Here is a 25,045-nt window from a genome sequence, read left to right as displayed (position 1 = left end):
TTTCGCCAAGACAGTGCGTTTCTCACTGTTACATGCATTTGAATGGGGAACTCGACCGAAACAAAGTATAGGTTTTCATTATGTGTATAACTTGAAAATCTTAGCTCAAACAGCTGCAAAACCTATTTTGCCAGCACGGGGACCTTGAGTTCTATAAGATAAAGCCATAAACATGTTTGTCTGAGTCTTCTATCAAAAGTTACAGCTATTTATATGAAGTTGTACAAAAACGCTTTCTTTCGGCAAGACAGTGCGTTTCTCACTGTTACATGCATTTGAATGGGGAACTCGACCGAAACAAAGTATAGGTTTTCATTATGTGTATAACTTGAAAATCTTAGCTCCAACAGCTGCAAATCCTGTTTGCCCAGCACGGGGACCTTGAGTTCTATAAGATAAAGCCATAAACATGTTTGTCTGAGTCTTCTATCAAAAGTTACAGCTATTTATATGAAGTTGTACAAAAACGCTTTCTTTCGCCAAGACAGTGCGTTTCTCACTGTTACATGCATTTGAATGGGGAACTCGCCCGAAACAAAGTATAGGTTTTCATTATGTGTATAACTTGGAAATCTTAGCTCAAACAGCTGCAAAACCTATTTTGCCAGCACGGGGACCTTGAGTTCTATAAGATAAAGCCATAAACATGTTTGTCTGAGTCTTCTATCAAAAGTTACAGCTATTTATATGAAGTTGTACAAAAACGCTTTCTTTCGCCAAGACAGTGCGTTTCTCACTGTTGCATGCATTTGAATGGGGAACTCGCCCGAAACAAAGTATAGGTTTTCATTATGTGAATAATTTTAAAATCTTAGCTCAAACGGCTGCAAAACCTGTTCTTTTTTCCCAGCACGGGGACCTTGAGTTCTATAAGATAAAGCCATAAACATGTGTATCCGAGTCTTCTATCAAAAGTTACAGCTATTTATATGAAGTTGTACAAAAACGCTTTCTTTCGCCAAGACAGTGCGTTTCTCACTGTTGCATGCATTTGAATGGGGAACTCGCCCGAAACAAAGTATAGGTTTTCATTATGTGAATAATTTTAAAATCTTAGCTCAAACGGCTGCAAAACCTGTTCTTTTTTCCCAGCACGGGGACCTTGAGTTCTATAAGATAAAGCCATAAACATGTGTATCCGAGTCTTCTATCAAAAGTTACAGCTATTTATATGAAGTTGTACAAAAACGTTTTCTTTTGCCAAGACAGTGCGTTTCTCACTGTTGCATGCATTTGAATGGGGAACTCGCCCGAAACAAAGTATAGGTTTTCATTATGTGAATAATTTTAAAATCTTAGCTCAAACGTCTGCAAAACCTGTTCTTTTTTCCCAGCACGGGGACCTTGAGTTCTATAAGATAAAGCCATAAACATGTGTATCCGAGTCTTCTATCAAAAGTTACAGCTATTTATATGAAGTTGTACAAAAACGCTTTCTTTCGCCAAGACAGTGCGTTTCTCACTGTTGCATGCATTTGAATGGGGAACTCGCCCGAAACAAAGTATAGGTTTTCATTATGTGAATAATTTTAAAATCTTAGCTCAAACGGCTGCAAAACCTGTTCTTTTTTCCCAGCAGGGGACCTTGAGTTCTATAAGATAAAGCCATAAACATGTGTATCCGAGTCTTCTATCAAAAGTTGCAGCTATTTATATGAAGTTGTACAAAAACGCTTTCTTCCGCCAAGACAGTGCGTTTCTCACTGTTACATGCATTTGAATGGGGAACTCGAACGAAACAAAGTATAGGTTTTCATTATGTGTATAACTTGGAAATCTAAGCTCCAACAGCTGCAAATCCTGTTTTCCCAGCACGGGGACCTTGAGTTCTATAAGATAAAGCCATAAACATGTGTATCCCAGTCTTCTATCAAAAGTTACAGCTATTTATATGAAGTTGTACAAAAACGCTTTCTTCCGCCAAGACAATGCGTTTCTCACTGTTACATGCATTTGAATGGGGAACTCGCCCGAAACAAAGTATAGGTTTTCATTATGTGAATAATTTTAAAATCTTAGCTCAAACGGCTGCAAAACCTGTTCTTTTTTCCCAGCACGGGGACCTTGAGTTCTATAAGATAAAGCCATAAACATGTGTATCCGAGTCTTCTATCAAAAGTTACAGCTATTTATATGAAGTTGTACAAAAACGCTTTCTTTCGCCAAGACAGTGCGTTTCTCACTGTTGCATGCATTTGAATGGGGAACTCGCCCGAAACAAAGTATAGGTTTTCATTATGTGAATAATTTTAAAATCTTAGCTCAAACGGCTGCAAAACCTGTTCTTTTTTCCCAGCACGGGGACCTTGAGTTCTATAAGATAAAGCCATAAACATGTGTATCCGAGTCTTCTATCAAAAGTTACAGCTATTTATATGAAGTTGTACAAAAACGCTTTCTTTCGCCAAGACAGTGCGTTTCTCACTGTTGCATGCATTTGAATGGGGAACTCGCCCGAAACAAAGTATAGGTTTTCATTATGTGAATAATTTTAAAATCTTAGCTCAAACGGCTGCAAAACCTGTTCTTTTTTCCCAGCACGGGGACCTTGAGTTCTATAAGATAAAGCCATAAACATGTGTATCCGAGTCTTCTATCAAAAGTTACAGCTATTTATATGAAGTTGTACAAAAACGCTTTCTTTCGCCAAGACAGTGCGTTTCTCACTGTTGCATGCATTTGAATGGGGAACTCGCCCGAAACAAAGTATAGGTTTTCATTATGTGAATAATTTTAAAATCTTAGCTCAAACGGCTGCAAAACCTGTTCTCTTTTCCCAGCACGGGGACCTTGAGTTCTATAAGATAAAGCCATAAACATGTGTATCCGAGTCTTCTATCAAAAGTTACAGCGATTTATATGAAGTTGTACAAAAACGCTTTATTTAGCCAAGACAGTGCGTTTCTCACTGTTACATGCATTTGAATGGGGAACTCGACCGAAACAAAGTATAGGTTTTCATTATGTGTATAACTTGGAAATCTTAGCTCAAACAGCTGCAAAACCTGTTTTCCCAGCACGGGGACCTTAAGTTCTATAAGATAAAGCCATAAACATGTGTATCCGAGTCTTCTATCAAAAGTTACAGCTATTTATATGAAGTTGTACAAAAACGCTTTCTTCCGCCAAGACAGTGCGTTTCTCACTGTTACATGCATTTGAATGGGGAACTCGAACGAAACAAAGTATAGGTTTTCATTATGTGTATAACTTGGAAATCTAAGCTCGAACAGCTGCAAATCCAGTTTTCCCAGCACGGGGACCTTGAGTTCTATAAGATAAAGCCATAAACATGTGTATCCCAGTCTTCTATCAAAAGTTACAGCTATTTATATGAAGTTGTACAAAAACGCTTTCTTCCGCCAAGACAGTGCGTTTCTCACTGTTACATGCATTTGAATGGGGAACTCGCCCGAAACAAAGTATAGGTTTTCATTATGTGAATAATTTTAAAATCTTAGCTCAAACGGCTGCAAAACCTGTTCTTTTTTCCCAGCACGGGGACCTTGAGTTCTATAAGATAAAGCCATAAACATGTTTGTCTGAGTCTTCTATCAAAAGTTACAGCTATTTATATGAAGTTGTACAAAAACGCTTTATTTCACCAAGACAGTGCGTTTCTCACTGTTACATGCATTTGAATGGGGAACTCGCCCGAAACAAAGTATAGGTTTTCATTATGTGTATAACTTGAAAATCTTAGCTCAAACAGCTGCAAATCCTGTTTTCCCAGCACGGGGACCTTGAGTTCTATAAGATAAAGCCATAAACATGTGTATCCCAGTCTTCTATCAAAAGTTACAGCTATTTATATGAAGTTGTACAAAAACGCTTTCTTTCGCCAAGACAGTGCGTTTCTCACTGTTGCATGCATTTGAATGGGGAACTCGCCCGAAACAAAGTATAGGTTTTCATTATGTGAATAATTTTAAAATCTTAGCTCAAACGGCTGCAAAACCTGTTCTTTTTTCCCAGCACGGGGACCTTGAGTTCTATAAGATAAATCCATAAACATGTGTATCCGAGTCTTCTATCAAACGTTACAGCTATTTATATGAAGTTGTACAAAAACGCTTTCTTTCGCCAAGACAGTGCGTTTCTCACTGTTGCATGCATTTGAATGGGGAACTCGCCCGAAACAAAGTATAGGTTTTCATTATGTGAATAATTTTAAAATCTTAGCTCAAACGGCTGCAAAACCTGTTCTTTTTTCCCAGCACGGGGACCTTGAGTTCTATAAGATAAAGCCATAAACATGTGTATCCGAGTCTTCTATCAAAAGTTACAGCTATTTATATGAAGTTGTACAAAAACGCTTTATTTCGCCAAGACAGTGCGTTTCTCACTGTTACATGCATTTGAATGGGGAACTCGACCGAAACAAAGTATAGGTTTTCATTATGTGTATAACTTGGAAATCTTAGCTCAAACAGCTGCAAAACCTGTTTTCCCAGCACGGGGACCTTGAGTTCTATAAGATAAAGCCATAAACATGTTTGTCTGAGTCTTCTATCAAAAGTTACAGCTATTTATATGAAGTTGTACAAAAACGCTTTATTTCGCCAAGACAGTGCGTTTCTCACTGTTACATGCATTTGAATGGGAAACTCGCCTGAGACAAAGTATAGGTTTTCATTATGTGAATAATTTAAAAATCTTAGCTCAAACGGCTGCAAAACCTGTTTGCCCAGCACGTGGATATTGAGTTCTATAAGATAAAGCCATAAACATGTGTATCCGAGTCTTCTATCAAAAGTTACAGCTATTTATATGAAGTTGTACAAAAACGCTTTCTTTCGCCAAGACAGTGCGTTTCTCACTGTTACATGCATTTGAATGGGGAACTCACCGAAACAAAGTATAGGTTTTCATTATGTGTATAACTTGAAAATCTTAGCTCAAACAGCTGCAAAACCTGTTTTGTTTTCCCAGCACGGGGACCTTGAGTTCTATAAGATAAAGCCATAAACATGTTTGTCTGAGTCTTCTATCAAAAGTTACAGCTATTTATATGAAGTTGTTCAAAAACGCTTTATTTCGCCAAGACAGTGCGTTTCTCACTGTTGCATGCATTTGAATGGGGAACTCGCCTGAGACAAAGTATAGGTTTTCATTATGTGAATAATTTTAAAATCTTAGCTCAAACGGCTGCAAAACCTGTTCTTTTTTCCCAGCACGGGGACCTTGAGTTCTATAAGATAAAGCCATAAACATGTGTATCCGAGTCTTCTATCAAAAGTTACAGCTATTTATATGAAGTTGTACAAAAACGCTTTCTTTCGCCAAGACAGTGCGTTTCTCACTGTTACATGCATTTGAATGGGGAACTCGCCCGAAACAAAGTATAGGTTTTCATTATGTGAATAATTTTAAAATCTTAGCTCAAACGGCTGCAAAACCTGTTCTTTTTTCCCAGCACGGGGACCTTGAGTTCTATAAGATAAAGCCATAAACATGTGTATCCGAGTCTTCTATCAAAAGTTACAGCTATTTATATGAAGTTGTTCAAAAACGCTTTCTTTCGCCAAGACAGTGCGTTTCTCACTGTTGCATGCATTTGAATGGGGAACTCGCCCGAAACAAAGTATAGGTTTTCATTATGTGTATAACTTGAAAATCTTAGCTCAAACAGCTGCAAAACCTATTTTGCCAGCACGGGGACCTTGAGTTCTATAAGATAAAGCCATAAACATGTTTGTCTGAGTCTTCTATCAAAAGTTACAGCTATTTATATGAAGTTGTACAAAAACGCTTTCTTTCGGCAAGACAGTGCGTTTCTCACTGTTACATGCATTTGAATGGGGAACTCGACCGAAACAAAGTATAGGTTTTCATTATGTGTATAACTTGAAAATCTTAGCTCCAACAGCTGCAAATCCTGTTTGCCCAGCACGGGGACCTTGAGTTCTATAAGATAAAGCCATAAACATGTTTGTCTGAGTCTTCTATCAAAAGTTACAGCTATTTATATGAAGTTGTACAAAAACGCTTTCTTTCGCCAAGACAGTGCGTTTCTCACTGTTACATGCATTTGAATGGGGAACTCGCCCGAAACAAAGTATAGGTTTTCATTATGTGTATAACTTGGAAATCTTAGCTCAAACAGCTGCAAAACCTATTTTGCCAGCACGGGGACCTTGAGTTCTATAAGATAAAGCCATAAACATGTTTGTCTGAGTCTTCTATCAAAAGTTACAGCTATTTATATGAAGTTGTACAAAAACGCTTTCTTTCGCCAAGACAGTGCGTTTCTCACTGTTGCATGCATTTGAATGGGGAACTCGCCCGAAACAAAGTATAGGTTTTCATTATGTGAATAATTTTAAAATCTTAGCTCAAACGGCTGCAAAACCTGTTCTTTTTTCCCAGCACGGGGACCTTGAGTTCTATAAGATAAAGCCATAAACATGTGTATCCGAGTCTTCTATCAAAAGTTACAGCTATTTATATGAAGTTGTACAAAAACGCTTTCTTTCGCCAAGACAGTGCGTTTCTCACTGTTGCATGCATTTGAATGGGGAACTCGCCCGAAACAAAGTATAGGTTTTCATTATGTGAATAATTTTAAAATCTTAGCTCAAACGGCTGCAAAACCTGTTCTTTTTTCCCAGCACGGGGACCTTGAGTTCTATAAGATAAAGCCATAAACATGTGTATCCGAGTCTTCTATCAAAAGTTACAGCTATTTATATGAAGTTGTACAAAAACGTTTTCTTTTGCCAAGACAGTGCGTTTCTCACTGTTGCATGCATTTGAATGGGGAACTCGCCCGAAACAAAGTATAGGTTTTCATTATGTGAATAATTTTAAAATCTTAGCTCAAACGTCTGCAAAACCTGTTCTTTTTTCCCAGCACGGGGACCTTGAGTTCTATAAGATAAAGCCATAAACATGTGTATCCGAGTCTTCTATCAAAAGTTACAGCTATTTATATGAAGTTGTACAAAAACGCTTTCTTTCGCCAAGACAGTGCGTTTCTCACTGTTGCATGCATTTGAATGGGGAACTCGCCCGAAACAAAGTATAGGTTTTCATTATGTGAATAATTTTAAAATCTTAGCTCAAACGGCTGCAAAACCTGTTCTTTTTTCCCAGCAGGGGACCTTGAGTTCTATAAGATAAAGCCATAAACATGTGTATCCGAGTCTTCTATCAAAAGTTGCAGCTATTTATATGAAGTTGTACAAAAACGCTTTCTTCCGCCAAGACAGTGCGTTTCTCACTGTTACATGCATTTGAATGGGGAACTCGAACGAAACAAAGTATAGGTTTTCATTATGTGTATAACTTGGAAATCTAAGCTCCAACAGCTGCAAATCCTGTTTTCCCAGCACGGGGACCTTGAGTTCTATAAGATAAAGCCATAAACATGTGTATCCCAGTCTTCTATCAAAAGTTACAGCTATTTATATGAAGTTGTACAAAAACGCTTTCTTCCGCCAAGACAATGCGTTTCTCACTGTTACATGCATTTGAATGGGGAACTCGCCCGAAACAAAGTATAGGTTTTCATTATGTGAATAATTTTAAAATCTTAGCTCAAACGGCTGCAAAACCTGTTCTTTTTTCCCAGCACGGGGACCTTGAGTTCTATAAGATAAAGCCATAAACATGTGTATCCGAGTCTTCTATCAAAAGTTACAGCTATTTATATGAAGTTGTACAAAAACGCTTTCTTTCGCCAAGACAGTGCGTTTCTCACTGTTGCATGCATTTGAATGGGGAACTCGCCCGAAACAAAGTATAGGTTTTCATTATGTGAATAATTTTAAAATCTTAGCTCAAACGGCTGCAAAACCTGTTCTTTTTTCCCAGCACGGGGACCTTGAGTTCTATAAGATAAAGCCATAAACATGTGTATCCGAGTCTTCTATCAAAAGTTACAGCTATTTATATGAAGTTGTACAAAAACGCTTTCTTTCGCCAAGACAGTGCGTTTCTCACTGTTGCATGCATTTGAATGGGGAACTCGCCCGAAACAAAGTATAGGTTTTCATTATGTGAATAATTTTAAAATCTTAGCTCAAACGGCTGCAAAACCTGTTCTTTTTTCCCAGCACGGGGACCTTGAGTTCTATAAGATAAAGCCATAAACATGTGTATCCGAGTCTTCTATCAAAAGTTACAGCTATTTATATGAAGTTGTACAAAAACGCTTTCTTTCGCCAAGACAGTGCGTTTCTCACTGTTGCATGCATTTGAATGGGGAACTCGCCCGAAACAAAGTATAGGTTTTCATTATGTGAATAATTTTAAAATCTTAGCTCAAACGGCTGCAAAACCTGTTCTCTTTTCCCAGCACGGGGACCTTGAGTTCTATAAGATAAAGCCATAAACATGTGTATCCGAGTCTTCTATCAAAAGTTACAGCGATTTATATGAAGTTGTACAAAAACGCTTTATTTAGCCAAGACAGTGCGTTTCTCACTGTTACATGCATTTGAATGGGGAACTCGACCGAAACAAAGTATAGGTTTTCATTATGTGTATAACTTGGAAATCTTAGCTCAAACAGCTGCAAAACCTGTTTTCCCAGCACGGGGACCTTAAGTTCTATAAGATAAAGCCATAAACATGTGTATCCGAGTCTTCTATCAAAAGTTACAGCTATTTATATGAAGTTGTACAAAAACGCTTTCTTCCGCCAAGACAGTGCGTTTCTCACTGTTACATGCATTTGAATGGGGAACTCGAACGAAACAAAGTATAGGTTTTCATTATGTGTATAACTTGGAAATCTAAGCTCGAACAGCTGCAAATCCAGTTTTCCCAGCACGGGGACCTTGAGTTCTATAAGATAAAGCCATAAACATGTGTATCCCAGTCTTCTATCAAAAGTTACAGCTATTTATATGAAGTTGTACAAAAACGCTTTCTTCCGCCAAGACAGTGCGTTTCTCACTGTTACATGCATTTGAATGGGGAACTCGCCCGAAACAAAGTATAGGTTTTCATTATGTGAATAATTTTAAAATCTTAGCTCAAACGGCTGCAAAACCTGTTCTTTTTTCCCAGCACGGGGACCTTGAGTTCTATAAGATAAAGCCATAAACATGTTTGTCTGAGTCTTCTATCAAAAGTTACAGCTATTTATATGAAGTTGTACAAAAACGCTTTATTTCACCAAGACAGTGCGTTTCTCACTGTTACATGCATTTGAATGGGGAACTCGCCCGAAACAAAGTATAGGTTTTCATTATGTGTATAACTTGAAAATCTTAGCTCAAACAGCTGCAAATCCTGTTTTCCCAGCACGGGGACCTTGAGTTCTATAAGATAAAGCCATAAACATGTGTATCCCAGTCTTCTATCAAAAGTTACAGCTATTTATATGAAGTTGTACAAAAACGCTTTCTTTCGCCAAGACAGTGCGTTTCTCACTGTTGCATGCATTTGAATGGGGAACTCGCCCGAAACAAAGTATAGGTTTTCATTATGTGAATAATTTTAAAATCTTAGCTCAAACGGCTGCAAAACCTGTTCTTTTTTCCCAGCACGGGGACCTTGAGTTCTATAAGATAAATCCATAAACATGTGTATCCGAGTCTTCTATCAAAAGTTACAGCTATTTATATGAAGTTGTACAAAAACGCTTTCTTTCGCCAAGACAGTGCGTTTCTCACTGTTGCATGCATTTGAATGGGGAACTCGCCCGAAACAAAGTATAGGTTTTCATTATGTGAATAATTTTAAAATCTTAGCTCAAACGGCTGCAAAACCTGTTCTTTTTTCCCAGCACGGGGACCTTGAGTTCTATAAGATAAAGCCATAAACATGTGTATCCGAGTCTTCTATCAAAAGTTACAGCTATTTATATGAAGTTGTACAAAAACGCTTTATTTCGCCAAGACAGTGCGTTTCTCACTGTTACATGCATTTGAATGGGGAACTCGACCGAAACAAAGTATAGGTTTTCATTATGTGTATAACTTGGAAATCTTAGCTCAAACAGCTGCAAAACCTGTTTTCCCAGCACGGGGACCTTGAGTTCTATAAGATAAAGCCATAAACATGTTTGTCTGAGTCTTCTATCAAAAGTTACAGCTATTTATATGAAGTTGTACAAAAACGCTTTATTTCGCCAAGACAGTGCGTTTCTCACTGTTACATGCATTTGAATGGGAAACTCGCCTGAGACAAAGTATAGGTTTTCATTATGTGAATAATTTAAAAATCTTAGCTCAAACGGCTGCAAAACCTGTTTGCCCAGCACGTGGATATTGAGTTCTATAAGATAAAGCCATAAACATGTGTATCCGAGTCTTCTATCAAAAGTTACAGCTATTTATATGAAGTTGTACAAAAACGCTTTCTTTCGCCAAGACAGTGCGTTTCTCACTGTTACATGCATTTGAATGGGGAACTCACCGAAACAAAGTATAGGTTTTCATTATGTGTATAACTTGAAAATCTTAGCTCAAACAGCTGCAAAACCTGTTTTGTTTTCCCAGCACGGGGACCTTGAGTTCTATAAGATAAAGCCATAAACATGTTTGTCTGAGTCTTCTATCAAAAGTTACAGCTATTTATATGAAGTTGTTCAAAAACGCTTTATTTCGCCAAGACAGTGCGTTTCTCACTGTTGCATGCATTTGAATGGGGAACTCGCCCGAAACAAAGTATAGGTTTTCATTATGTGTATAACTTGGAAATCTTGGCTCAAACAGCTGCAAAACCTGTTCTTTTTTCCCAGCACGGGGACCTTGAGTTCTATAAGATAAAGCCATAAACATGTGTATCCGAGTCTTCTGTCAAAAGTTGCAGCGATTTATATGAAGTAGTACAAAAACGCTTTCTTTCGCCAAGACAGTGCGTTTCTCACTGTTACATGTATTTGAATGGGGAACTTACCAAAACAAAGTATAGGTTTTCATTATGTGTATAACTTGAAAATCTTAGCTCAAACAGCTGCAAAACCTGTTTTGTTTTCCCAGCACGGGGACCTTGAGTTCTATAAGATAAAGCCATAAACATGTGTATCCGAGTCTTCTATCAAAAGTTACAGCTATTTATATGAAGTTGTACAAAAACGCTTTCTTTCGCCAAGACAGTGCGTTTCTCACTGTTGCATGCATTTGAATGGGGAACTCGCCTGAAACAAAGTATAGGTTTTCATTATGTGAATAATTTTAAAATCTTAGCTCAAACGGCTGCAAAACCTGTTTTGTTTGCCCAGCATGGGGACCTTGAGTTCTATAAGATAAAGCCATAAACATGTGTATCCGAGTCTTCTATCAAAAGTTACAGCTATTTATATGAAGTTGTACAAAAACGCTTTCTTTCGCCAAGACAGTGCGTTTCTCACTGTTACATGCATTTGAATGGGGAACTCGACCGAAACAAAGTATAGATTTTCATTATGTGTATAACTTGGAAATCTTAGCTCACACAGCTGCAAAATCTGTTTTCCCAGCACGGGGATATTGAATTCTATAAGATAAAACCATAAATACATCAATCTGAGCCTTCTATCAAAAGTTACAGCTGTCTTCATGAAGCTGTACAAAAACACTTTATTTCGCCGAGACAGTGCGTTTCTGACTATTACATGCATTTGAATGCAGTTCTCGCACGAAACAAAGTATAGGTTTTCATTATGTGAATAACTCGAAAATCTTAGCTCAAACCTGTTTGCTCAACACGGGGATACTGAATATTATAAGATAAAGCCATAACTACGTAAATCTGAATCTTCTATCAAAAGTTACAGCTAACTTCATGAAGTTGTACAAAAAGGCTTTATTTTGCAAAGATAGTGCGTTTCTGACTATTACATGCGAGACGTGTCTCTTTACTGTGTTTAAGACACTTTACAGGTCCCTCCCCTAATGAAGAGTAGTTAGCAGCTGATTGGACCATGGAACAGGTGACCACGTTCAAAAAGCCGCTCTGACAGCTCCAGAGGGGAGAGAGGGAGAGAGTGTGTGCAACGAGCGAGTAGCCTGACAGCCGTCGCGGTCCTGACCATGGTTTTCCCAGCCTGTGCTTATCTTGTGTATTTGTGTGAGGGTGAATTGTAAAAGCCGCTCCTAGTGCATTAGCTGAGAGCTTAGGCACTCGTGGGCTGAAGCGGAAGGGGTGAGCTGCCTTTTCTTTTGGAATCGTTTTCTCCTGTTTTCTTGGTCAGGGAGCGAGGGATAGCTCTGTCATTTGTTTGTTCTTTTTCTTTCCTAGGGTTTAGTTAGTCTTTGCTGGTGGGTCTTAGTTGGTTTTGTTTATTATTTTGGCTTGGGCTCACCCTGGAGCTATGCTTCTTGTCCTTAAATAAAATCACCTTTTTTTTACTCACAACTGGTTTGGATGTTTGGCTTGGGAACCAGGGCGGGGATTTGTATCTCTCTCCTCCAACCTTATGTGCGTCCCTACACGCCTAGATTAGGGGCGTAACATAAATGGAGTTCTCACACGAAACAAAGTATAGCTTTTTATTTTGTGAATAACTTAAAAATCTTAGCTCACATAGCTTTAAAACTGTTTGCTCAACGGGGATATTGAATTCTATAAGATAAAGCCATAAATACGTATATCTGAGTTTCCTATCAAAAGTTACAGCTGTCTTCATGAAGTTGTAAACCCTTTATTTCGCCGAGACAGTGCGTTTCTGACTTTTACATGCATTTGAATGGAGTTCTCGCACGAAACAAAGTATAGGCTTTCATTTTTTCAATAACTGGAAGCTCTTGGCTCAAACAGCTGCAAAACCTGTTTCCCCAGCACGGAGATGCTGAATTGTATAAGGCAAAGCCATATTGATGTGTGTCTGAGCCTTCTATCAAAAGTTACAGGTAACTTCAAGCTGTACAAAAACACTTTATTTCGCCGAGACCGTGCGTTTCTGACTATTACATGCATTTGAATGGAGTTCTCGCACGAAACAAAGTATAGGTTTTCATCTTGTGAATAACTTGAAAATCTTAGCTCACATAGCTTTAAAACTGTTTGCTCAACACGGGGATATTAAATTCGATCAGATAAAGCCATAAATACGCATATCTGAGTCTCCTATCAAAAGTTAGAGCTGTCTTCATGAAGTTGTAAACGCTTTATTTCGCCAAGACAGTACGTTTCTGACTATTACATGCATTTGAATGGAGTTGTCGCACGAAACAAAGTATAGGTATTCATTTTGTGAATAACTTGAAAATCTTAGATCAAACAGCTGCAAAACCTGTTTGCTCAACACGGGGATATCGAACTTTAAAAGATAAAGCCATAAATATGTTTATATGCGTCTTCTATCAAAAGTTACAGCTGTCTTGAATGAAAGCATTATAGCAGCTTACCTCGATCATGTGGTAGAACAGACACATGGGCCACCTACGTGTCCTTCTACGGCAGGAGTAGTTGCCACAAACCTGCAAAACAAAAAGAAATGATCAGGTGACATGAACAGATTTATACAGCCATAAGCAAGAGATTCTTCCTGCCTGTGGGCGTCAAACTGGACCCCCCCCCCCCCCCCCTCCTTACTGTAACTATCAAAACTATCATAGTCTAAAACTATCATCTCATATCAAAACTATTATAATCACATTATCTGACTTTATCAGTTATAACAATGAGAAACGGTAAACAATTTGGCAAATAAATTACTTATAATTGTGCTTACCTGGTCCAAATGATCCACAGTCCCTTTGCATTTGTTATAATCCAGGATGATGTGGGGCTTTCTCTTCCCAGAGTCCTGGACTTGTAGCTCACGGTGCCTGGTGCTCAATAAGACAACCTTTTTTCTTTGCTTGGGGATGTAGGAAACCACAGCCTTGCCATTTATTTTTTTTGACATGGTAGCATGAAACAGAAGAGCCCTGTCTCCCCATTTCACAGGCTTGTTGTCGTTTCATGTTGAGACCTGTACAGGCCAGCCAGCATCACAAGCCCCATGTAAGCCTGCAACTCCTCATCTTCCAGTCTTTTACTGACCTGTTGCCCCTGCAGGTTGGTGAAATGCAGGATTAGCTGCATAATGTCCTTTGCAAAAAAAAGATGGAAAGTGCTCACAGGGCTGCTGATCCTATACGAATTGCATAATGGGTTGGTCCTGGGGTTAAAATGGGGGGAGGAAAAAATGGCAGGACCTCTTCGTGTGTGGGTTGCCACATGATTTCTCCATTTTTAGATCTCCACTGGCCATCCTCCAGTCTTGTCTCTTCCTCCTGCTCTTCTTCCTCCTTCTCCTTCTCCTCCTCCGCACATGAGCTGCAAAGCTCCTCGGTGCCTGGCAAAAATTCTTCTTCGCTGTCAGAAGTATCTCCACTGCTTGTGGAGAGTGCAAAACTGCAGCAACAGCCTCCTCTAAACTGAGTGCACGCTTCATTGTGTCTGTGCAGAAATGACCACTCAGACCAGGCTGCAAAGTATTCTCATAGACTTCAAAGGTGCACCTGAATAAACATGCTATACCATACATCCAATAAGAGAGAGGAGGCACACTCTTGATCAAGAAAAAACATAAGCGCACGCCTTTGATCTCTCCCCCCCCCCCCCCCCCCCCCTCTCTCTCTCTCTCTCTCACACACACACACACACACATGCACATACATACATACACAATACCATTTTATGGTGGTTAGCTGTTTTATTGTCATGCATTTTACAAGGTAAGATAACCATGTCCTGCATTCAAAACCACTGAAAATGTCTATGGTGGTGCTGTGCCTAATATTGTGCTGGTGTATGCTGGGTAATCGCACAGCTAGCGACTGGGTGACTTTATTCACCCGCTTCGGCTGTTGTCAGTCCATATCCCCTAGATATGGACCATCTCCTGCTAGATTGTTCAGAAGGTTGTTATCATCCATCCAGATGGAGGATCACTAACAGGAGCGTGGGAAGACTCCAGAATCCACTCTGGCTGCAATCCGGTGGATACAGGAGTGTGTACAGGTAAGACCGTTTAAACGGACAGCATTTATAGAATGACTATTAAAAGTCAGACCAGCGAGTGTCAATAATGTTAATGTGGTTATGTTAGTAATACACCGAGTGCTAATATAACAGCTTTAAGATGCATTTGTAGATGTTATTATGTGTTTTACCGTCTTTATGGTGCTAGCTTAAAGTTACGGTGTAAACGTTAGCTTATATTGGAGTAAAGCTGTTACTGTTTAAACGATGTTAGCACAGAAATATTAGCTTCTGTCATGACTGACGAAGTTACTAGTTAATAAAGTTTCCAGTAAAGTGTTTAATCGCAGCCACAGACTGACAGCAAATATCTCGATTAGCTTCAGTGCATCTGTAATAAATATGTGCAAGTTTCAGTGCTTCGTTTAAACTGTATGATACTTATACTGACCCAGGGTCAGTGTAAAATACAATCCTAGCTGTGTGAACAAAGCCTGGCTCCTTTAATCCTGCATGAAAAACCTCAGGATGCAGGCTATTATTACTCTTTCCTGCTGGCACACCTGTCACACCTGAGAGTCAGCTAGAAACTTACAGTGACGTGGACATCATGCAAAGACTGCCAGACTCTGTAATACTGCAAATGATCAGTGACTCAAGTTAACACTAAACTTTAAACGGTACCTCTGTGTCTCTGTGTGCTGAACATTTAGGATTGAGTCAGGCTGCATCTGTGTTAGTCCTCTGACAGACTGGTGACCTGTCCAGGTGTGCTCTACCTATGACTACTGGGACAGGCTCTAGCTCCTGTAATAGAAATTTTATGTTATTCTCATTTAAAGCATTTAAGTGCTTATGCATATGCTTAGTTGTGACACTGTTATAGACTGTTCAATGAAGGTTTCTAAAACTAGATGAACTTACTTCAGCAGTTTGAGAAAACAACTCCCTTTACAGGTGCTGATAACGTCAAGGGCACAAAACAGCATAACCATTGATCCGTTAGGTTTCATAGCGAGACACGTGAAGTGGCAGAGCTGACATGACTGAACTGTGATGTTTGATGTGTGTTTGCTCTCCTGTGCACAGTAATAAATAGCATGATCACAGCTCTTTCTGTGTTGCAGACTTTATTTAAAAAATTCCATGACATCTACTATAACTGAACCAACCTGGTGCTCTTCATTTATGGAGGCTGTTGAGTCTGAATGTTGGATGTTGTGTATCTCGTGTTCTCTGGGCTTTGTTGTCCTCAGTCTTTTTGCAGGATCAGAAAACAAAACCGGGAGGCGCGTAAATGTTTCTTCTCCATGATGTTTCTTCAAATGTTTCTTCTGGATGATGATATGACCGTGACACGGGATGCCACCTTTGGTCTTGTGACGAAGCAAAGCTCAGGAAGAAGTGTGATTAAATGGTACCCACATGTTGAGAAGGATGTACAGGGCACCTGCAGCCAAATCCAAGCTTCAGCTTAGTTGTAGTTGCAGAATGCTATAGGACTGAGACATCTAAGGCATCAAATGTTTGATTAAACGGATGAAAAAGAGAAGTTTTTTCCCTATAATTATCACTTCTTAAAATCTGTAGCAACTTCAAGTCTGTCAGCATGCTGAGCATGCTCAGAATGTGACAATATATTTTTGTTCAATATTTAATTTCTTTCAGTTGCAATTGTTAAATGAAAAAATATATATTCTTATAATTTAGCAAACGAATTTATAAAAAAAAAATACATATATCTGTATTAGTTTTAGTAAATTAATTTGACACCTGTATTGAAAATACCATATTGTATTCATACAGAATCAGTATGGTATCATTGTTTGTCTGTTCACTGATTGTTGAAGCTAAGAGCTACTTTGATCTGTTTAGATCTAAAGTATCCAAAGTTGAGTTCTAATGTTTCTTCACCCCTGTGTGTGTGATATGTGATTTCCTACATGCTGGCAGAGCAGAGCAGCAGTTTGTGCTCACAGATGGTGACGGTGTGGAGAGACGGTGGTATTTCCTCAGAAGAACCAGCAGAGTCACAAAGGACACCAGTCCATCTCACCACCTTGACTTGCTGACTGATGTTCGTCTACACTGCACAGAGGAAATCAACTGACCGAGGTTTGTCCAGTGACGTGTTATGAAATGTATATTTGTTTTATGCTTACAGATATGTTTTTCTTGACAGAGGCTCTGCAGAGGTTAGACAAAGCAGAGAAAACATGTGCTTTACATTTTACTGTGATTTATTGAGATATTTGTTGCCTGATGTTCAGCAGGAATGGAGAAATAGAATCAAAGGGAGATGTTTTTCCTGTTTTTGTAATGATGTAAGTAAATCTTCAATATTATTTATTTGCTTGGTTATATTAGGAGCGTTTCTGAGTGAGGGGGAGAGGAGTCATCATCCAGGTAAAGTGACGTGGATCAGTGGATACACTTGTCTCCCCTTTAAAGGAGACGATCCAAGTCATCCTTAAATGTTAGCGCTTTCAAATACACAAACATTTTTAAAGGACAAAAATGAACATCCAACTTTGACTGTAATACAAAATAAATCTTTGCATGTGTGTTTTCAAACTCTCAGATGGGCAGTATATCAGTCTTGGACTGTCTAACCTGCCGGAGCAGCACTGAATGACCACCGCACGAGCATGTTCCTGCAACATTCAGCATCTGATCCTTCATCTGTGTGCTTCTGCTTTTGGTAAGTAGAGTTACCCAACTCCAGTAACTCTAAACACATGCCATCCATTTCTAACGGCCTGGTTACTTCCTGTCAGTTACTTTAGAAACCATGTGGTCACCTGACCTAACACTGTTTCTTCTTCTTCTCCTTAATGTTGAAGTGTCAAATGTCAAACAGCTGGAGAGGAAACTACACCAGTGTACTGGGATGTTTCAGCAACACGTGCCAGATGCTGTTCCTTCATGGTGACATCACCAGAGACAGTCCCGCCCACCTCAGGACCCATTGATTATGATGATCTGATCCATCAAACCCCCAGCAGGTGAACTTTATTCATGACATAACACCGCAACAATGTAAAAAATTAAACAGCAACAGTCTAAATGTAAAGTGCATTCTAAAGTCCTCTTCAATAAATTGTATGCAAAGAGTCATTCAGGTCACTACAGAACCCAGAGTCTTCATCATTAAATCTCTGGTTGCTTCATTTTTTCTATCCTATATCAGATATTTTAAAGGTTAGCTTAGGTAAAGTTCCATTCTCATGGTGAGGCAAAGTGCTTTATGTGTGTGTGTGCCCGTGTCATGAACGGCTATAAAAGGCCTATAATTAAAGAACAAAGCGGGGTTTGAGTTCGAGTTGCGGCAGACTGTCACTACTTGTAAATGGAACGCAGCCTTCCTACGGCGGACAGCTAATAACAGGAATCGGACGCGGTCCAGCCAAGTCCACAGCAACCACCATAGCAACCGCCTAGCATGACCTTAAAAACATATTCTGTCTTCATAACTATCAAAATCGTGAAATGATTTGCAAAGTGTGAAAGTGTTACAGCTGCAGAGAGCTATGGCGGTATCTATGGAAGCTGTTTACATAGCTAATAATATATGATGTAACCATGGAGACAGTCAGTCACTTGAGCTAGCGGTGCATGTTTACTACAGTGAATAAGGTGATTGAGTGCACAGCGTCCACACTCTGCAGGGGGTAAAGACATTACTTCAATATTGTTTTATATTGATATATATTAGCCTTCTGTTGACCATCACCTCAGGTTCACCATTACAGTTTCAGATTACAGATGCACACTGTCTAAACACATTCAAAAACTCGTGTCTCAGAAATAAGCACAGCTGTTCATGTTTGTCATTAGAGTTTTATTTGTAAGAAAATTATGAACTTCATATTGTGCATTAAATAAAAGAACATTTCACAACTCTGAGTCAACAGAAACAGGTAACAGAAATGTCTCTAATGTGTACAGTGTAGTGTAAGCATTAAAAGATCATAAAGGAAAAACTAACATTTATGTGAAACTAATTGTAATAAAAAATGAGCAGGTGCTTTATAGATTTAAAAGAAAGAATCTGAAAACAACACTTTTTTGGTCTAAGTGATCAAAGTAGAAAACAGAACTGATGTTCAAGAACAAACCGTAGCTGCACTAATATTACACATCTCGATCGTTGTACTGAACAGACATGTTGCTTTTAAAACCACATGCAGTGTGTGACCATGACTGTTCACTGAGACCATGAACGCCACTTCGCTGAAGCATTCTTCTTCTTCTTCTTGCCATTAAATTGGAAGCAGAAGCAGCACGAGCTGATTTGATCTACTGAAAGGAAAAAGCAGAACATCTGAGTTGAAACCAGTCAGCTGAAATCATTAAGACAGGAACAAATTCAATGCAGTGTCTCAAGTGGCTTAGCCTGTTACAACTGTTGATACAAGCTAAATACGGTTAACACACAGTGTCAGGGAGCTCCAGTGTGGGAACTAGTGGCTTTAGGTTTGTAGTCATTTAACTTTCATCCATTCATTCATTTAATTCAGGAGGAAGAAATGCCAGGTTGGTGCAGGCTGGTTACATGCATTTGGTCCCATGCTGTCTTTAATTAAATGACTTGGTTCATTTTATGGCTGGGCTGTATGTGGGGTTATATCATGTTATTTGGGCAGGAGTACCTGTCCCCTGTTAGACTTAGAAAGTTTCTCCATAAGTAGAGTTTCTAACTCTTCTAGCACATCTGTGGCTGACAGCTTTTTGGTGGCTCTTTTTACCCCACACTAGTTGTGAGTGTGTAAATAGCCCCACTAGTTATTTTGGGTTGCAGTTAACTAGGGAGGAAGGGGTGGGTATGCCATGATTAGGTGAATAACAATTATATGTGATACATAAATTTCACAATGCATGCATATATCTCTATCAATTAAACCTGGCCTGAGGGCTGCCATTTTTTTACATTCAGTTATTTCTCTTAGAAATGTTGGAACTAAATAATGAATGTGTTACAGTTAAAGTGAAACACTGGTCAGTGTAAATGGCTCATTGGGACACAGAAACCTTTAAATTAAACCTGATATCTAGTGTCAAACAATATCAAAGCTGTAAAAGATGTTTACATTCAGAATTTATAAAACTATTATTGTAAATAAATTCAAACAAGTGAGCTTTTCTCTTTGTGCTGAATATCAACACTGTGGTTTCTTAGACTGTAAGCTGTACTTTAGTGCAACCAGTTGCAGAAGCTGCCACTCCAAATGTCTTTTGATAACAAGAAAAAAATACCTTTTCAGTACACGGCCTGAAGTTCTTCTCCGACATCTTCTGCAATCGGCTTTGTCTGCTGGTTTGAAGACAATAAACCACAAAAAAGATGATTTAGTCACTTTGTCTGCGTCATGCAGCTCGAATGTGTCGTGTAACGATGTTGAATAGCCGTCGTTATCCCTCTGCTTTGAGCCTTTTATCAAAAGTTACAGCTAACTTCATGAAGTTGTACAAAAAGGCTTCATTTCGCCGAGACAGTGCGTTTCTGACTATTACATGCATTTGAATGGAGTTCTTGCACGAAACAAAGTATAAGTTTTCATTATGTGAATAACTTGTATTTTACACTGACCCTGGGTCAGTATCAACTTCATGAAGACAGCTGTAACTTTTGATAGAGGACTCACACACACACATATTTATGGCTTTGCCTTATAGAATTCAGCATCTCCGTGCTGAGGAAATAGGTTTTGCAGCTGTTTGAGCTAAGATTTTCAAGTTATTCACAAATTGAAAACCTATACTTTGTGTCGGGCGAGAACTCCATTCAAATGCATGTAATAGCGAGAAACGCACTAACGTGGTGAAATAAAGCGTTTTTCCATAAACTTCATAAAGACAGCTGTAAATTTTGAGAGAAGACTCACACACACATTGGGGGGATATTGAAGTCTATAAGATAAAGCCATGAATATGTTTGTCTGAGTCTTCTATCAAAAGTTACAGCAAGCTCTATGAAGTTGATGAGAAACGCGTTTCTCACTGTTACATGCATTTGAATTTAGTTCTTGCCCGACACAAAGTATAGGTTTTAATTTGTGAATAACTTGAAAATCTTAGCTCAAACAGCTGCAAAACCTATTTCCTGAGCACTGAGATGCTGAATTCTATAAGGCAAAGCCATAAATATGTGTGTGTGATTCTTCTATCAACAGTTACAGCTGTCTTCTTGAAGTTGATACTGACCCAGGGTCAGTGTAAAATACAATCCTAGCTGTGTGAACAAAGCTTGGCTCCTTTAATCCTGCATGACAAACCTCAGGATGCAGGTTATTATTACTCTTTCCTGCTGGCACACCTGAGAGTCAGCTAGAAACTTACAGTGACGTGGACATCATGCAAAGACTGCCAGACTCTGTAATACTGTGAATGATCAGTGACTCAAGTTAACACTAAACTTTAAACAGTACCTCTGTGTCTCTGTGTGCTGAACATTTAGGATTGAGTCTGCATTGACTTTATTTATTGAGACTTTAATGTGCTAAAAGCAGGTTGAAGACAGCTCAGAAACATTTGAAGATTAAAATTTAGCATTATGGCTGCTGGTGGTTTGTAAAGCCTATACTCAGCTGTAGTTTTTGTTACTAATTTATGTTTGTTGTTGTTTAACACAGATTTCAGAAGAGCAAATATGCTTAATAGTTTAACTAGATTTCATTTGTCAGTGTGGGACTGCTGAGTCACCTGAAGAACTCATTTCATTCATTCTCCACATGATGTTCATATACAGAAATGTTTCACAGGAACTGGTTCCTCCCAAACTGTGAACTAGTGTGTTTCCATAGATTATCTCTGTATGAATGTACTTTTAAATGAAGGCAAGTGTTTGTCCTTTTTTGTTCCTCAGTTACAGTACGTGATATCTTGATATCAGGCGGTCAACACTGGGGGAAGACAAGAAGCAGACGTACTTCCAAGAGGGAGCTGCAGTGAGGACACAGCCAGGTCACTGAGGTCAGAGGTCAGAATCTGAAACAGCTCAGGTTTATATTTTAGGGGTTATAAAAAATCAAAATGTATTTATGAAGAAACCTTTAAATAATAGTCATAATTATGATTATTATAAGAAATATCAAACATTTAAGTGGATTTTCTGTTACACATGTTGTATTAGCCCTGCAATAAACTGGCAGCCTGTCTTTGTCCTGTATCAGCTGGGATAGGCTTCATCCTCCCGCAACCCTGAATTGGATACATTGTATTCCAATTATGTAATCTGATCATTTACAAACTCAAGGTATCTAATCAAAATGTAAGTAATAATTATAAAATGGGAAAGCAGAAATAAGTGTGACATAAATGTAAATGTGTTAGCTGACATAGAGGACAGCTACATGTAGTCTGAAAAACCTTTGTTGTCAAGTTTGCAGGTATATCAGCACGAGACATTCTTACATAGAAGAGTCTGTTAAAGTCTCTAACTCAGCGAAGCATTATTGGTCCCGTCTGTTTGGATAAATATAGTAAGTTGATGTTTGTCCATTTATTGACACATTTTCTTAAGTGCTTATCCAGTTCAGGATCACAGTGGAGCTGCAGCTGGATATGTTCATTAAATAAACCTTACAAAAGTTAACAATAAACCTGCATCCATGTACGTTGTTGTCCACAGGATAAGAAAATCAAACTGGAACACTGTGGAACATGTTAATAAATGTTTGTGTGTTTATGCCTGTGTCTTTCACAGGAGGCGCTGGAAGGTTTCCCTAATAGTTCCTGGTGAATCAAAGCAGAACCATAAAGGTTGCTGGATTGCATGATGGCCTTACCCCTGAGCAGTCATCCTGTTAAAGGAGGAACCAGTTAGAAGCTGTTTTCAAAGTAGCTGAGCAGATTTCATCTCAAGTAAGCGATTAACTGTTTGTTCATCTGTTCTGCCACTTAAAGAGCATTTAAGGACGTCTTTTGAGTGTCCAGCTGAATTAATTCTACTGGCTCTCATGGTCATTTGTTATTATAGACATATTTTTCATGTTCATCCAGCTATTTAGTAAATTCTATCTATTTAGTAATATCCGTCAGCTATAAAATGTAATATAAATATAAAAAATATCTAAATATCTCCTGCACTTTATATTTTAATGATGTAAGTCTGTTATCGTGTTACATTAGCATTCCTCACATATCAATGAGATGCTGTACAGTACAATCCTACTGACGCAGCAGAGGGATAACGACGGCTATTCAACATCGTTACACGACACATTCGAGCTGCATGACACAGACAAAGTGACTAAATCATCTTTTTTATGGTTTATTGTCTTCAAACCAGCAGACAAAGCCGATTGCAGAAGATTTCGGAGAAGAACTTCAGGCCGTGTACTGAAAAGGTATTTTTTTCTTGTTATCAAAAGACATTTGGAGTGGCAGCTTCTGCAACTGGTTGCACTAAAGTACAGCTTACAGTCTAAGAAACCACAGTGTTGATATTCAGCACAAAGAGAAAAGCTCACTTGTTTGAATTTATTTACAATAATAGTTTTATAAATTCTGAATGTAAACATCTTTTACAGCTTTGATATTGTTTGACACTAGATATCAGGTTTAATTTAAAGGTTTCTGTGTCCCAATGAGCCATTTACACTGACCAGTGTTTCACTTTAACTGTAACACATTCATTATTTAGTTCCAACATTTCTAAGAGAAATAACTGAATGTAAAAAATGGCAGCCCTCAGGCCAGGTTTAATTGATAGAGATATATGCATGCATTGTGAAATTTATGTATCACATATAATTGTTATTCACCTAATCATGGCATACCCACCCCTTCCTCCCTAGTTAACTGCAACCCAAAATAACTAGTGGGGCTATTTACACACTCACAACCAGTGTGGGGTAAAAAGAGCCACCAAAAAGCTGTCAGCCACAGATGTGCTAGAAGAGTTAGAAACTCTACTTATGGAGAAACTTTCTAAGTCTAACAGGGGACAGGTACTCCTGCCCAAATAACATGATATAACCCCACATACAGCCCAGCCATAAAATGAACCAAGTCATTTAATTAAAGACAGCATGGGACCAAATACATGTAACCAGCCTGCACCAACCTGGCATTTCTTCCTCCTGAATTAAATGAATGAATGGATGAAAGTTAAATGACTACAAACCTAAAGCCACTAGTTCCCACACTGGAGCTCCCTGACACTGTGTGTTAACCGTATTTAGCTTGTATCAACAGTTGTAACAGGCTAAGCCACTTGAGACACTGCATTGAATTTGTTCCTGTCTTAATGATTTCAGCTGACTGGTTTCAACTCAGATGTTCTGCTTTTTCCTTTCAGTAGATCAAATCAGCTCGTGCTGCTTCTGCTTCCAATTTAATGGCAAGAAGAAGAAGAAGAATGCTTCAGCGAAGTGGCGTTCATGGTCTCAGTGAACAGTCATGGTCACACACTGCATGTGGTTTTAAAAGCAACATGTCTGTTCAGTACAACGATCGAGATGTGTAATATTAGTGCAGCTACGGTTTGTTCTTGAACATCAGTTCTGTTTTCTACTTTGATCACTTAGACCAAAAAAGTGTTGTTTTCAGATTCTTTCTTTTAAATCTATAAAGCACCTGCTCATTTTTTATTACAATTAGTTTCACATAAATGTTAGTTTTTCCTTTATGATCTTTTAATGCTTACACTACACTGTACACATTAGAGACATTTCTGTTACCTGTTTCTGTTGACTCAGAGTTGTGAAATGTTCTTTTATTTAATGCACAATATGAAGTTCATAATTTTCTTACAAATAAAACTCTAATGACAAACATGAACAGCTGTGCTTATTTCTGAGACATGAGTTTTTGAATGTGTTTAGACAGTGTGCATCTGTAATCTGAAACTGTAATGGTGAACCTGAGGTGATGGTCAACAGAAGGCTAATATATATCAATATAAAACAATATTGAAGTAATGTCTTTACCCCCTGCAGAGTGTGGACGCTGTGCACTCAATCACCTTATTCACTGTAGTAAACATGCACCGCTAGCTCAAGTGACTGACTGTCTCCATGGTTACATCGTATATTATTAGCTATGTAAACAGCTTCCATAGATACCGCCATAGCTCTCTGCAGCTGTAACACTTTCACACTTTGCAAATCATTTCACGATTTTGATAGTTATGAAGACAGAATATGTTTTTAAGGTCATGCTAGGCGGTTGCTATGGTGGTTGCTGTGGACTTGGC

At 38.6% G+C, this 25,045-nt stretch overlaps 1 protein-coding gene and 1 long non-coding RNA gene across 13 annotated transcripts in view; one reads left to right on the top strand and one right to left on the bottom strand.

The window, feature by feature from the left end:
* Positions 1-13,869, bottom strand: part of LOC309692080 (piggyBac transposable element-derived protein 4-like) — a 348,867-nt gene extending 334,998 nt beyond the window's left edge. For both annotated transcript variants that reach the window (XM_082510261.1, XM_082510262.1), the window contains exons 1-2: positions 13,610-13,869; positions 13,284-13,355 (exon numbers count right to left, since the gene is read on the bottom strand). In XM_082510261.1, the coding sequence (XP_082366387.1) occupies positions 13,284-13,355; positions 13,610-13,786 (249 nt within the window). In that variant the 5' untranslated portion in view covers positions 13,787-13,869. The remainder of the gene's footprint in view (positions 1-13,283; positions 13,356-13,609) is intronic.
* Positions 13,870-14,516: 647 nt separating this feature from the next.
* LOC309692081 lies at positions 14,517-24,601 on the top strand. Of its 11 annotated transcripts, none has more exons than XR_014272201.1 (10): positions 14,517-16,264; positions 16,801-16,962; positions 17,215-17,323; positions 17,429-17,548; positions 17,691-17,852; positions 21,713-21,826; positions 22,229-22,328; positions 22,553-22,710; positions 23,138-23,195; positions 24,149-24,601. It is a non-coding gene; the product is annotated as an uncharacterized lncRNA (long non-coding RNA). The 11 variants fall into 11 exon arrangements; XR_014272210.1 differs by lacking the exon at positions 22,229-22,328 and having other exon boundaries at positions 14,517-14,886; positions 16,104-16,264; positions 24,149-24,596; XR_014272211.1 differs by lacking the exon at positions 22,229-22,328 and having other exon boundaries at positions 14,517-14,600; positions 14,806-16,264; positions 24,149-24,594.
* Positions 24,602-25,045: the final 444 nt, after the last annotated feature.

This window comes from Aulonocara stuartgranti (assembly GCF_965226115.1).
Source record: "Aulonocara stuartgranti genome assembly, chromosome: 17".
In the NCBI taxonomy this organism is placed as follows: Eukaryota; Metazoa; Chordata; class Actinopteri; order Cichliformes; family Cichlidae; genus Aulonocara; species Aulonocara stuartgranti.
This window is presented reverse-complemented; position numbering and strand designations above follow the sequence as displayed.